Source organism: Cherax quadricarinatus, chromosome 86, assembly GCF_038502225.1.
Source record: "Cherax quadricarinatus isolate ZL_2023a chromosome 86, ASM3850222v1, whole genome shotgun sequence".
Classification (NCBI taxonomy): Eukaryota; Metazoa; Arthropoda; class Malacostraca; order Decapoda; family Parastacidae; genus Cherax; species Cherax quadricarinatus.
This window is the reverse complement of record NC_091377.1, coordinates 1,364,985-1,379,715: the sequence shown is the minus strand read 5'-3', so window position 1 is coordinate 1,379,715 and position 14,731 is coordinate 1,364,985. Positions and strand designations below refer to the sequence as shown.

At 44.9% G+C, this 14,731-nt stretch overlaps 1 protein-coding gene across 2 annotated transcripts in view; it reads left to right on the top strand.

Annotated features, from left to right (window-relative positions):
- Positions 1 to 14,548, top strand: part of LOC128702967 (transmembrane protein 229b) — a 77,957-nt gene extending 63,409 nt beyond the window's left edge. For both annotated transcript variants that reach the window (XM_053797465.2, XM_053797464.2), the window contains exons 3-4: positions 10,944 to 11,090; positions 12,545 to 14,548. In XM_053797465.2, the coding sequence (XP_053653440.2) occupies positions 10,944 to 11,090; positions 12,545 to 12,744 (347 nt within the window). In that variant the 3' untranslated portion in view covers positions 12,745 to 14,548. The remainder of the gene's footprint in view (positions 1 to 10,943; positions 11,091 to 12,544) is intronic.
- Positions 14,549 to 14,731: the final 183 nt, after the last annotated feature.

The window sequence follows — 14,731 nt, the reverse complement described above, 5'->3', positions numbered from 1 at the left end:
TATATATATATATATATATATATATATATAAATATATATATTTATATTTATATATATATATATATATATATATATATATATATGCAAAACAACCACTCTGAAAGAATAGAGAAATTCCAAGCGCTTTCGTGACTACTCACATTATCAAGGAACTGTATATATATATATATATATATATATATATATATATATATATATATATATATAGATATGAATCTGCTAAACAATCCCTAATTTTAATATTTATAATTTAGTGTCTTGCACTCCTGCATTTTACTACGATAATTTTGTGCCGATATTCACAATAAGTTTATTTAGAGTCTGACTGAGAAGGTCAGTAGGAAGCATCTGTATTCTTCAGTCTGACATGTCAGACTACATGACAGAAATTGTTAGCTGAACAAATTCTGCAGACGATGTCCAGTTACTAACTTAGCTTGTAGTTATGTCCAGTTACTAACTTAGCTTGTAGTGATGTCCAGTTGCTAACTTAGCTTGTAGTGATGTCCAGTTGCTAACTTAGCTTGTAGTTATGTCCAGTTGCTAACTTAGCTTGTAGTGATGTCCAGTTGCTAACTTAGCTTGTAGTGATGTCCAGTTACTAACTTAGCTTGTAGTTATGTCCAGTTACTAACTTAGCTTGTAGTTATGTCCAGTTACTAACTTAGCTTGTAGTTATGTCCAGTTACTAACTTAGCTTGTATTGATGTCCAGTTACTAACTTAGCTTGTAGTGATGTCCAGTTACTAACTTAGCTTGTAGTTATGTCCAGTTACTAACTTAGCTTGTAGTTATGTCCAGTTGCTAACTTAGCTTGTAGTTATGTCCAGTTGCTAACTTAGCTTGTAGTGATGTCCAGTTGCTAACTTAGCTTGTAGTGATGTCCAGTTACTAACTTAGCTTGTAGTGATGTCCAGTTGCTAACTTAGCTTGTAGTTATGTCCAGTTGCTAACTTAGCTTGTAGTTATGTCGAGTTGCTAACTTAGCTTGTAGTGATGTCCAGTTGCTAACTTAGCTTGTAGTGATGTCCAGTTACTAACTTAGCTTGTAGTTATGTCCAGTTACTAACTTAGCTTGTAGTTATGTCCAGTTACTAACTTAGCTTGTAGTTATGTCCAGTTACTAACTTAGCTTGTATTGATGTCCAGTTACTAACTTAGCTTGTAGTGATGTCCAGTTACTAACTTAGCTTGTAGTTATGTCCAGTTACTAACTTAGCTTGTAGTTATGTCCAGTTACTAACTTAGCTTGTAGTTATGTCCAGTTACTAACTTAGCTTGTAGTGATGTCCAGTTACTAACTTAGCTTGTAGTGATGCCCAGTTACTAACTTTGTAGTTATGTCCAGTTACTAACTTAGTTTGTAGTGATGTCCAGTTACTAACTTAGCTTGTAGTGATGTCCAGTTGCTAACTTAGCTTGTAGTGATGTTCAGTTACTAACTTAGCTTGTAGTGATGTCCAGTCACTAACTTAGCTTGTAGTGATGTCCAGTCACTAACTTAGCTTGTAGTGATGTCCAGTCACTAACTTAGCTTGTAGTGATGTCCAGTCACTAACTTAGCTTGTAGTGATGTCCAGTTACTAACTTAGCTTGTAGTGATGTCCAGTCACTAACTTAGCTTGTAGTTATGTCCAGTTACTAACTTAGCTTGTAGTTATGTCCAGTTACTAACTTAGCTTGTAGTTATGTCCAGTTACTAACTTAGCTTGTAGTTATGTCCAGTTACTAACTTAGCCTGTAGTGATGTCCAGTTACTAACTTAGCTTGTAGTTATGTTCAGTTGCTAACTTAGCTTGTAGTGATGTCCAGTTACTAACTTAGCTTGTAGTTATGTCCAGTCACTAACTTAGCTTGTAGTGATGTCCAGTTACTAACTTAGCTTGTAGTGATGTCCAGTCACTAACTTAGCTTGTAGTGATGTCCAGTTACTAACTTAGCTTGTAGTTATGTCCAGTTACTAACTTAGCTTGTAGTGATGTCCAGTCACTAACTTAGCTTGTAGTTATGTCCAGTTACTAACTTAGCTTGTAGTTATGTCCAGTTACTAACTTAGCTTGTAGTTATGTCCAGTTACTAACTTAGCTTGTAGTTATGTCCAGTTACTAACTTAGCCTGTAGTGATGTCCAGTTACTAACTTAGCTTGTAGTGATGTCCAGTTACTAACTTAGCTTGTAGTTATGTTCAGTTGCTAACTTAGCTTGTAGTGATGTCCAGTTACTAACATAGCTTGTAGTGATGTCCAGTCACTAACTTAGCTTGTAGTGATGTCCAGTTACTAACTTAGCTTGTAGTGATGTCCAGTCACCAACTTAGCTTGTAGTGATGTCCAGTTACTAACTTAGCTTGTAGTTATGTCCAGTTACTAACTTAGCTTGTAGTGATGTCCAGTCACTAACTTAGCTTGTAGTTATGTCCAGTTACTAACTTAGCCTGTAGTGATGTCCAGTTACTAACTTAGCTTGTAGTGATGTCCAGTTACTAACTTAGCTTGTAGTTATGTTCAGTTGCTAACTTAGCTTGTAGTGATGTCCAGTTACTAACTTAGCTTGTAGTGATGTCCAATTACTAACTTAGCTTGTAGTTATGTCCAGTTACTAACTTAGCTTTTAGTTATGTCCAGTTACTAACTTAGCTTGTAGTGATGTCCAGTCACTAACATAGTTTGTAGTTATGTCCAGTTACTAACTTAGCTTGTAGTTATGTCCAGTTACTAACTTAGCTTGTAGTGATGTCCAGTTACTAACTTAGCTTGTAGTAATGTCCAGTTACTAACTTAGCTTGTAGTGATGTCCAGTTGCTAACTTAGCTTGTAGTGATGTTCAGTTACTAACTTAGCTTGTAGTTATGTCCAGTTACTAACTTAGCTTGTAGTGATGTCCAGTCACTAACTTAGCTTGTAGTTATGTCCAGTTACTAACTTAGCTTGTAGTGATGTCCAGTCACTAACTTAGCTTGTAGAAATGTCCAGTTACTAACTTAGCTTGTAGTGATGTCCAGTCACTAACTTAGCTTGTAGTTATGTCCAGTTACTAACTTAGCTTGTAGAAATGTCCAGTTACTAACTTAGCTTGCCCCTAATGAACTGTCAGCCATTAGAACCCTCAAATCGAAGGCTTCGTAATGAACCGGTTTCATCAAGAACTGTCTGTCTCATTTCTATTGGGGTTCTCAGTCGTGTCCCCCAGGATGCTACCCACACCAATCGACTAACACCCAGATACCTATTTGCTGCTAGTTGAACAGGTGTAAGGAAACTCGTCGAAACGTTTCTACCCCGCCGGGAATCGAACCAAGGCCCTCAGTGTGTGAAGCAAGACCTTTGCCAACCAGGCCACGGGGTGACCCCAGCAGTATTGAAAGAAACGTGAGAGAGAAAATAAGCTGATAGAAGTGTGAGAGTATTTTGGACAGGTGTTTGGTAAATAGGTGATAATTACAGATCTTTGAGTGGTGCCTGTGTCCAAGCTGAGCAAATACTGAGAGACGGTTTAACACATTCGTATGAGCTGGTCTTGATTACGTATTCTAAATAAGGTATTTGTGTGTTTATTTCGTCGTGTTTATGCTTGTGGATAGTAGTCTATTGGAAGGCTAGGTGTGTGTGTGTGTGTGTGTGTGTGTGTGTGTGTACTCACCTCGCTGTGGTTGCAGGGGTTTAGTCATAGCCCCTGGCCCCGCCTCTTCACTGGCCGCTACTGGGTCACTCTCTCTGCACCATTAGTTTTATCATACCTCTTCTTAAAGCTATGAATGGTTCCTGCCACCGCTACATCGCTTCTCAAACTATTCCACTCCCTGACAACTCTGTGACTGAAGAAATACTTCCTAACATCTCTGTGATTCATCTGTGTCTTCAACTTCCAACTGGGCACCCCCTGTTGCTGTGTCCCATCTCTGGAACATTCTGTCTCTATCCACCTTGTCAATTCCTCTCAGTATTTTATATGTCGTTATCATGTGTGTGTGTTTGTGTGAGTGTGTGTGCGTGTGTCTGTGTACTCACCTAGTTGTGGTTGCAGGGGTCGATTCATAGCTCCTCTATATGTGTGTGTGTGTGTGTGTGTGTGTGTGTGTGTGTGTGTGTGTGTGTGTGCTCACCTGTATGTGATTGCAGGGGTCGATTTATAGTTCCTGTCCCCGCCTCCCTGCTCCATGAGCCATAATCTACCTCACCTTAAAGCTATGTATGGATCCTGCCTCTACGACATCATTCTCCAGATTCTTCCACTTTCTGAGAACTCTGTGGCTGAAGAAATACTACCTAACATCCCCATGACTCATCTGAGTTTTCAGTTTCCAGTTGTGTCCTCTTGTTCTGTATCCTGTATCTACATCGTTCTTCCTTAGTTCACCCTGTCAGTTCCTCTCAGTATTTTGTACATCATTATCATATCCCTCCCCTAATTCTCCTGTATGTGTGTATGTGTCTTTATGTTCACTTAAATAATTTTGTAGTAGCTGAGCAATGGCTCTTGGACCCGCCGCTTTAGTTACAGCTGACCGTCGTGATATATATTATGTTGGTCACATTGGTTTTGCTCCGTAAGTACGTTGTATGTCTTAATCATATCTCCTCTTCTTCAACATTTTATCAGTCATTATATGTATTTATTTATTTATCTATTTCCTTAAATGTCACTTGACGATGTCAGGGAGGAATCGAAACGTTATTTAAATATTCCTCTTCAAAATTTAAATTAATTGTCAATTTTATCGTAATATTTGTTTCTCATTTCCGGTACAAGCTTGGTGACGAACTTGTCCTTTGTGTTCGTTATGTGAGGGCTTCACTCTGGGGCTGCAGACTCGTTATGTGAGGGCTTCACTCTGGGACTGCAGACTCGTTATGTGAGGGCTTCACTCTGGGGCTGCATACTCGTTATGTGAGGGCTTCACTCTGGAGCTGCAGACTCGTTATGTGAGGGCTTCACTCTGGGGCTGCAGACTCGTTATGTGAGGGCTTCACTCTGGGGCTGCAGACTCGTTATGTGAGGGCTTCACTCTGGGGCTGCAGACTCGTTATGTGAGGGCTTCACTCTGGGGCTGCAGACTCGTTATGTGAGGGCTTCACTCTGGGGCTGCAGACTCGTTATGTGAGGGCTTCACTCTGGGGCTGCAGACTCGTTATGTGAGGGCTTCACTCTGGAGCTGCAGACTCGTTATGTGAGGGCTTCACTCTGGGGCTGCAGACTCGTTATGTGAGGGCTTCACTCTGGGGCTGCAGACTCGTTATGTGAGGGCTTCACTCTGGGGCTGCAGACTCGTTATGTGAGGGCTTCACTCTGGGGCTGCAGACTCGTTATGTGAGGGCTTCACTCTGGGGCTGCAGACTCGTTATGTGAGGGCTTCACTCTGGGGCTGCAGACTCGTTATGTGAGGGCTTCACTCTGGGGCTGCAGACTCGTTATGTGAGGGCTTCACTCTGGGGCTGCAGACTCGTTATGTGAGGGCTTCACTCTGGGGCTGCAGACTCGTTATGTGAGGGCTTCACTCTGGGGCTGCAGACTCGTTATGTGAGGGCTTCACTCTGGGGCTGCAGACTCGTTATGTGAGGGCTTCACTCTGGGGCTGCAGACTCGTTATGTGAGGGCTTCACTCTGGGGCTGCAGACTCGTTATGTGAGGGCTTCACTCTGGGGCTGCAGACTCGTTATTTGAGGGCTTCACTCTGGGGCTGCAGACTCGTTATGTGAGGGCTTCACTCTGGGGCTGCAGACTCGTTATGTGAGGGCTTCACTCTGGGGCTGCAGACTCGTTATGTGAGGGCTTCACTCTGGGGCTGCAGACTCGTTATGTGAGGGCTTCACTCTGGGGCTGCAGACTCGTTATGTGAGGGCTTCACTCTGGGGCTGCAGACTCGTTATGTGAGGGCTTCACTCTGGGGCTGCAGACTCGTTATGTGAGGGCTTCACTCTGGGGCTGCAGACTCGTTATGTGAGGGCTTCACTCTGGGGCTGCAGACTCGTTATGTGAGGGCTTCACTCTGGGGCTGCAGACTCGTTATGTGAGGGCTTCACTCTGGGGCTGCAGACTCGTTATGTGAGGGCTTCACTCTGGGGCTGCAGACTCGTTATGTGAGGGCTTCACTCTGGGGCTGCAGACTCGTTATGTGAGGGCTTCACTCTGGGGCTGCAGACTCGTTATGTGAGGGCTTCACTCTGGGGCTGCAGACTCGTTATGTGAGGGCTTCACTCTGGGGCTGCAGACTCGTTATGTGAGGGCTTCACTCTGGGGCTGCAGACTCGTTATGTGAGGGCTTCACTCTGGGGCTGCAGACTCGTTATGTGAGGGCTTCACTCTGGGGCTGCAGACTCGTTATGTGAGGGCTTCACTCTGGGGCTGCAGACTCGTTATGTGAGGGCTTCACTCTGGGGCTGCAGACTCGTTATGTGAGGGCTTCACTCTGGGGCTGCAGACTCGTTATGTGAGGGCTTCACTCTGGGGCTGCAGACTCGTTATGTGAGGGCTTCACTCTGGGGCTGCAGACTCGTTATGTGAGGGCTTCACTCTGGGGCTGCAGACTCGTTATGTGAGGGCTTCACTCTGGGGCTGCAGACTCGTTATGTGAGGGCTTCACTCTGGGGCTGCAGACTCGTTATGTGAGGGCTTCACTCTGGGGCTGCAGACTCGTTCTGTGAGGGCTTCACTCTGGGGCTGCAGACTCGTTATGTGAGGGCTTCACTCTGGGGCTGCAGACTCGTTATGTGAGGGCTTCACTCTGGGGCTGCAGACTCGTTATGTGAGGGCTTCACTCTGGGGCTGCAGACTCGTTATGTGAGGGCTTCACTCTGGGGCTGCAGACTCGTTATGTGAGGGCTTCACTCTGGGGCTGCAGACTCGTTATGTGAGGGCTTCACTCTGGGGCTGCAGACTCGTTATGTGAGGGCTTCACTCTGGGGCTGCAGACTCGTTATGTGAGGGCTTCACTCAGGGGCTGCAGACTCGTTATGTGAGGGCTTCACTCTGGGGCTGCAGACTCGTTATGTGAGGGCTTCACTCTGGGGCTGCAGACTCGTTATGTGAGGGCTTCACTCTGGGGCTGCAGACTCGTTATGTGAGGGCTTCACTCTGGGGCTGCAGACTCGTTATGTGAGGGCTTCACTCTGGGGCTGCAGACTCGTTATGTGAGGGCTTCACTCTGGGGCTGCAGACTCGTTATGTGAGGGCTTCACTCTGGGGCTGCAGACTCGTTATGTGAGGGCTTCACTCTGGGGCTGCAGACTCGTTATGTGAGGGCTTCACTCTGGGGCTGCAGACTCGTTATGTGAGGGCTTCACTCTGGGGCTGCAGACTCGTTATGTGAGGGCTTCACTCTGGGGCTGCAGTCTCGTTGTGTGAGGGCTTCACTCTGGGGCTGCAGACTCGTTATGTGAGGGCTTCACTCTGGGGCTGCAGACTCGTTATGTGAGGGCTTCACTCTGGGGCTGCAGACTCGTTATGTGAGGGCTTCACTCTGGGGCTGCAGACTCGTTATGTGAGGGCTTCACTCTGGGGCTGCAGACTCGTTATGTGAGGGCTTCACTCTGGGGCTGCAGCCTCGTTATGTGAGGGCTTCACTCTGAGGCTGCAGACTCATTATGTGAGGGCTTCACTCTGGGGCTGCAGACTCGTTATGTGAGGGTTTCACTCTGGGGCTGCAGACTCGTTATGTGAGGGCTTCACTCTGAGGCTGCAGACTCGTTATGTGAGGGCTTCACTCTGGGGCTGCAGACTCGTTATGTGAGGGCTTCACTCTGCAGACTCGTTATGTGAGGGCTTCACTCTGTGGCTGCAGACTCGTTATGTGAGGGCTTCACTCTGGGGCTGCAGACTCGTTATGTGAGGGCTTCACTCTTGCAGACTCGTTATGTGGGGCTGCAGACTCGTTATGTGAGGGCTTCACTCTGGGGCAGACTCGTTATGTGAGGGCTTCACTCTGAGGCTCAGACTCGTTATGTGAGGGCTTCACTCTGGGGCTGCAGACTCGTTATGTGAGGGCTTCACTCTGGGGCTGCAGACTCGTTATGTGAGGGGGGCTGCAGACTCGTTATGTGAGGGCTTCACCCTGGGGCTGCAGACTCGTTATGTGAGGGCTTCACTCTGGGGCTGCAGACTCGTTATGTGAGGGCTTCACTCTGGGGCTGCAGACTCGTTATGTGAGGGCTTCACTCTGGGGCTGCAGACTCGTTATGTGAGCGCTTCACTCTGGGGCTGCAGACTCGTTATGTGAGGGCTTCACTCTGGGGCTGCAGACTCGTTATGTGAGGGCTTCACTCTGGGGCTGCAGACTTGTTATGTGAGGGCTTCACTCTGGGGCTGCAGACTCGTTATGTGAGGGCTTCACTCTGGGGCTGCAGACTCGTTATGTGAGGGCTTCACTCTGGGGCTGCAGACTCGTTATGTGAGGGCTTCACTCTGGGGCTGCAGACTCGTTATGTGAGGGCTTCACTCTGGGGCTGCAGACTCGTTATGTGAGGGCTTCACTCTGAGGCTGCAGACTCGTTATGTGAGGGCTTCACTCTGGGGCTGCAGACTCGTTATGTGAGGGCTTCACTCTGGAGCTGCAGACTCGTTATGTGAGGGCTTCACTCTGGGGCTGCAGACTCGTTATGTGAGGGCTTCACTCTGGGGCTGCAGACTCGTTATGTGAGGGCTTCACTCTGGGGCTGCAGACTCGTTATGTGAGGGCTTCACTCTGGGGCTGCAGACTCGTTATGTGAGGGCTTCACTCTGGGGCTGCAGACTCGTTATGTGAGGGCTTCACTCTGGGGCTGCAGACTCGTTATGTGAGGGCTTCACTCTGGGGCTGCAGACTCGTTATGTGAGGGCTTCACTCTGGGGCTGCAGACTCGTTATGTGAGGGCTTCACTCTGGGGCTGCAGACTCGTTATGTGAGGGCTTCACTCTGGGGCTGCAGACTCGTTATGTGAGGGCTTCACTCTGGGGCTGCAGACTCGTTATGTGAGGGCTTGCAGACTCGTTATGTGAGGGGGCTGCAGACTCGTGAGGTGAGGGCGTCACTCTGGGGCTGCAGACTCGTGATGTGAGGGCTTCACTCTGGGGCTGCAGACTCGTTATGTGAGGGCTTCACTCTGGGGCTGCAGACTCGTTATGTGAGGGCTTCACTCTGGGGCTGCAGACTCGTTATGTGAGGGCTTCACTCTGGGACTGCAGACTCGTTATGTGAGGGCTTCACTCTGGGGCTGCAGACTCGTTATGTGAGGGCTTCACTCTGGGGCTGCAGACTCGTTATGTGAGGGCTTCACTCTGGGGCTGCAGACTCGTTATGTGAGGGCTTCACTCTGGGGCTGCAGACTCGTTATGTGAGGGCTTCACTCTGGGGCTGCAGACTCGTTATGTGAGGGCTTCACTCTGGGGCTGCAGACTCGTTATGTGAGGGCTTCACTCTGGGGCTGCAGACTCGTTATGTGAGGGCTTCACTCTGGGGCTGCAGCCTCGTTATGTGAGGGCTTCACTCTGGGGCTGCAGACTCGTTATGTGAGGGCTTCACTCTGGGGCTGCAGACTCGTTATGTGAGGGCTTCACTCTGGGGCTGCAGACTCGTTATGTGAGGGCTTCACTCTGGGGCTGCAGACTCGTTATGTGAGGGCTTCACTCTGGGACTGCAGACTCGTTATGTGAGGGCTTCACTCTGGGGCTGCAGACTCGTTATGTGAGGGCTTCACTCTGGGGCTGCAGACTCGTTATGTGAGGGCTTCACTCTGGGGCTGCAGACTCGTTATGTGAGGGCTTCACTCTGGGGCTGCAGACTCGTTATGTGAGGGCTTCACTCTGGGGCTGCAGACTCGTTATGTGAGGGCTTCACTCTGGGGCTGCAGACTCGTTATGTGAGGGCTTCACTCTGGGACTGCAGACTCGTTATGTGAGGGCTTCACTCTGGGGCTGCAGACTCGTTATGTGAGGGCTTCACTCTGGGGCTGCAGACTCGTTATGTGAGGGCTTCACTCTGGGGCTGCAGACTCGTTATGTGAGGGCTTCACTCTGGGGCTGCAGACTCGTTATGTGAGGGCTTCACTCTGGGGCTGCAGACTCGTTATGTGAGGGCTTCACTCTGGGGCTGCAGACTCGTTATGTGAGGGCTTCACTCTGGGGCTGCAGACTCGTTATGTGAGGGCTTCACTCTGGGGCTGCAGACTCGTTATGTGAGGGCTTCACTCTGGGGCTGCAGACTCGTTATGTGAGGGCTTCACTCTGGGGCTGCAGACTCGTTATGTGAGGGCTTCACTCTGGGGCTGCAGACTCGAGGACTGAGCCCATATGCGTTTTTCAAGGATTTTTTGTTAAGGCTTTTAATGAATAGTCTTTTGTTTTGTCATTTTTTCTCTCCTCCTCTTCCTCCTCCTTGTACATCTCCTACTGCTACCACAACTACTACTACCACCACCACCACTACCACTACTACTACTACCACCACTACTAGTACTACTGGTACTACTACCACTACTACTAGTACTACTATTACCACTACTACTACTACTACTACCACTACTACTGATACTACTACTACCACTACTACTATTACTACTACTACTGGTACTACTACTACTACTACTATTACTACTACTACTGGTACTACTACTACTACTACTACTATTACTACCACTACTACTAGTACTACTACTAACACTACTACTAGTACTACTACTACCACTACTACTACTATCACCACCACTGCTACTACTACTATCACCACCACTGCTACTACTACTACTGGTACTACTACTACCACTACTACTATTACTACTACTACTGGTACTACTACTACTACTATTACTACTACTACTGGTACTACTACTACTACTACTACTACTATTACTACCACTACTACTAGTACTACTACTACCACTACTACTAGTACTACTACTACCACTACTACTACTATCACCACTACTACTTGCACTATGCCTCATGCAATACTAACATCACCCTCGTGTCACCAGGCTGCACTAGCGTATGGTCGCTCTTCATCTACGGCATCGGTAGTTTGGTGGTCGAGAAATTTTACCGTATCTACCACTCTACCCTTCCCCTCCTGGTGCGAGGCCTCCTCTACGTCGTTTGGACCTACGTCTGGGAGTTTACTACAGGTAAAGCACCGTCTACTTTACCTCCTGAGTACCTCATTAGATAAGCAGGTACCCCGTATGATTACATCAGGAGGTACATAATGAAGACAAGATCACGTATAAAACACATGTGATATACTTGTCTGTATCTGAGAGATACTGGCATGTAAACGTCTATAGTCAGAGCTAGAGATACCCAGATTTTCATGTCTATACTCACTGCTAGACATACCCAGATTTTTATGTCTATAGTCAAAGCAAGAGATACTCAGATTTTTGTCTAGTCAGAGCTAGAGATACCCAGATTTTTACGTCTATAGTCACAGCTAGAGATACTCAGATTTTTATGTCTAGTCACGGAGATACCCAGATTTTTATGTCTATAGTCAAAGCTAGAGATACCCGGATTTTTATGTTTGTAGCCACAGCTAGAGATACTCAGATTTTTATGTCTAGTCACAGTTAGAGATACCCAGATTTTTACGTCTATAGTCAGTTAGATATACCTAGATTTTTTCGTCTATAGTCACAGTTAGAGATACCTAGATTTTTACGTCTATAGTCACAGTTAGAGATACCTAGATTTTTACGTCTATAGTCACAGTTAGAGATACCTAGATTTTTACGTCTATAGTCACAGTTAGAGATATCCAGATTTTTACGTCTATAGTCACAGTTAGAGATACCCAGATTTTTACGTCTATAGTCACAGTTAGAGATACCTAGATTTTTACGTCTATAGTCACAGTTAGAGATACCTAGATTTTTACGTCTATAGTCACAGTTAGAGATACCCAGATTTTTACGTCTATAGTCACAGTTAGAGATACCCAGATTTTTACGTCTATAGTCACAGTTAGAGATACCCAGATTTTTACGTCTATAGTCACAGAGATACCTAGATTTTTACGTCTATAGTCACAGTTTGAGATACCTAGATTTTTACGTCTATAGTCACAGTTAGAGATACCTAGATTTTTACGTCTATAGTCACAGTTAGAGATACCTAGATTTATACGTCTATAGTCACAGTTAGTTACCTAGATTTTTACGTCTATAGTCACAGTTAGAGATACCCAAATGTTGCGCACACGTCACTGGTCAAATATAGATAAAACAAAGTTACTAGACAGTCACAGCTTGTGTGACCTAATTTGGTAAGCTAATTGAACTGGAATAATTAGATTAAAAAAATTATATGAAAGCTTTTTAAATTATAAATGTTATTTTTATTGCCAGAATTTCTGTTACTACTATTACTACACTACTATTAATAATAATAATGATAATAATAGTAAACTACTGCAACAAATTCAATAATTATTAATACTTTTGTTGTTATTGTTGTTACTGCTACTACTACTACTACTACTACTACTACTAGTACTACTACTACTGTTATTGCACTCTGTAAGCATTAATATTTTTCAAAAACAAGCCATGTAATCATTTCTTAACAAGATTTTCGTCAGCAGGTATGGTGTTGAGGCAGTACGGTGCCTGTCCGTGGGATTACACCGAGAGAAACTACAATCTTCTGGGACTGATCACCCTGGAGTACTTCCCAGCTTGGTTCTTTGCTTCCATCTTCACCGAGCAGCTGCTCATTCATAACCTTCTTTTCCTTTCATTGTACTCACAAGATTCACACAACCGCCTCCATCATAAGGGGTAAAGACGGCTCCATCATAAGGGATAAAGACGGCTCCATCATAAGGGGTAAAGACGGCTCTATCATAAGGGGTAAAGACGGCTCTATCATAAGGGGTAAAGACGGCTCCATCATAAGGGGTTAAGACGGCTTAGTAGATGCATCATACGAACGTAAACGCAATATAAGTCGAAATGAACGACTGTCTATGAATAAATAGAACGGTTGGAAACTTGATGTGTAGTCCTGCTACTTATCAGGACCAAGTCCTTTTTATTCATGAGAAGTTGTACATGAATGGTATACAGTACCGAAAAGATAGTGGAACAGTGTAACAGTGCCGTAGGCCAGTTACCACCCACTCACACAAAACTTTTTTTTTGAAGCTACCTAAAGCTTTCCAATAACATTACCAAGTGTGGAGTCTAATGTCCTCCACTAGCTGTTTTTCCCATGTACTTCCGTCTACAAGCTGACAGTCACTTTTTTTTGACGGGTAACATAAGTCCCTGACACTTTCCGTGCTGTGGCTGACATTAATTTAAAAAATTATTTGTATTTTCTGCTTTGAAATCATGAAACTCTATTGTTTCATTTATTAGGGGAAAGAAGACACTGAAAAAAAAAAAACTTTTTGGGGAGACAATTCTAATCGTATACTTTTCTAAGGATCCTTTTCAAGGACAGTGTCTCTAGTCACCTTTTGCTTTTCACAGATATTCAGACTACCTAGAAGTTACCTAATGTTGACAGTCTACCTAGATACTACCTAAGAGATACACTAGATGTATGTAAGGGCTATTCTATGAATACAAATTATATAAATTTATCTCCTATTGAAGTCGTGGATATTCCAGTTGACCATAAACACACGGATAAATGTTAAAGAAATAGGACTATGGCTTGGGTATGTGATGGTATGAGACACCCACACGGTGGTATGAGACACCTACACGGTGGTATGAGACACCTACACGGTGGTATGAGACACCCACACGGTGGTATGAGACACCCACACGGTGGTATGAGACACCCACACGGTGGTATGAGATACCCACATGATCGAATGAAATACTCACAATATGGTAAGGACATTACGATTTCGTGAGTCAGCTACATCGACAACGTTTCGCTCACACTGTTTGCACGAAATGACAGATTTCGTAAAATTGTGATGAGGTTATCTTTAACGCCTGTGTCTACAGTGCCTGCTCCTGTTCACCTAACAGTAAATAGGCACCTGGATATCAGTAAATTGTTGTGGGTCGTCTCCTATTGTTCTGTTACTAGCTACTCTTGCTCGTAGAGACCTATAAGAGTATTAGCTAGACTTGATAGGTAAGACACATATGCAACAGTTAGGTATCTTTATTCCGAAACGTTTCGCCTACACGGTAGGTTTCTTCAGTGTGATGAATGCTACTATTTAGGCGAAACGTTTCGGAATAAAGATACCTAATTGATGCACATGAATCTTACTTATCAACTTGTCGATATTGTACATCATTATCCTATTTACATTAGCCAGACCTGCTGAAGCTGAAAGATAAAAGTCACAATTCCGTGGCCGGAACAATTCACAACTAACCCACAATACGGACATGAAACCCTAGACAACATTTCTGTCTATCCTAGACCATTATCAAGCCATAACTGGCAATGCTGTGACTTGATAATGGACGGGTAACTTCCTCTAACATCCGTGTGTTACTGATAAAGTGTTCCAGCTATGGTAATGACACTCTTACACTTATTTAAACAAGAATGCTCGTCTTAAGAAGAAATATTTTCCTGGGTATTTATACTATATTTCAGTATTGTTATTGAATAAGATTATATATATATATATATATATATATATATATATATATATATATATATATATATATATATATATATATATATATATATATATATATACACGTATAGTTCTTCAGTATTCTAGTCATGGCATCTTTTAATGTTTAAAATACACGCGGTCATTTCTAGTTGTATGAATCATTAGTGTGTA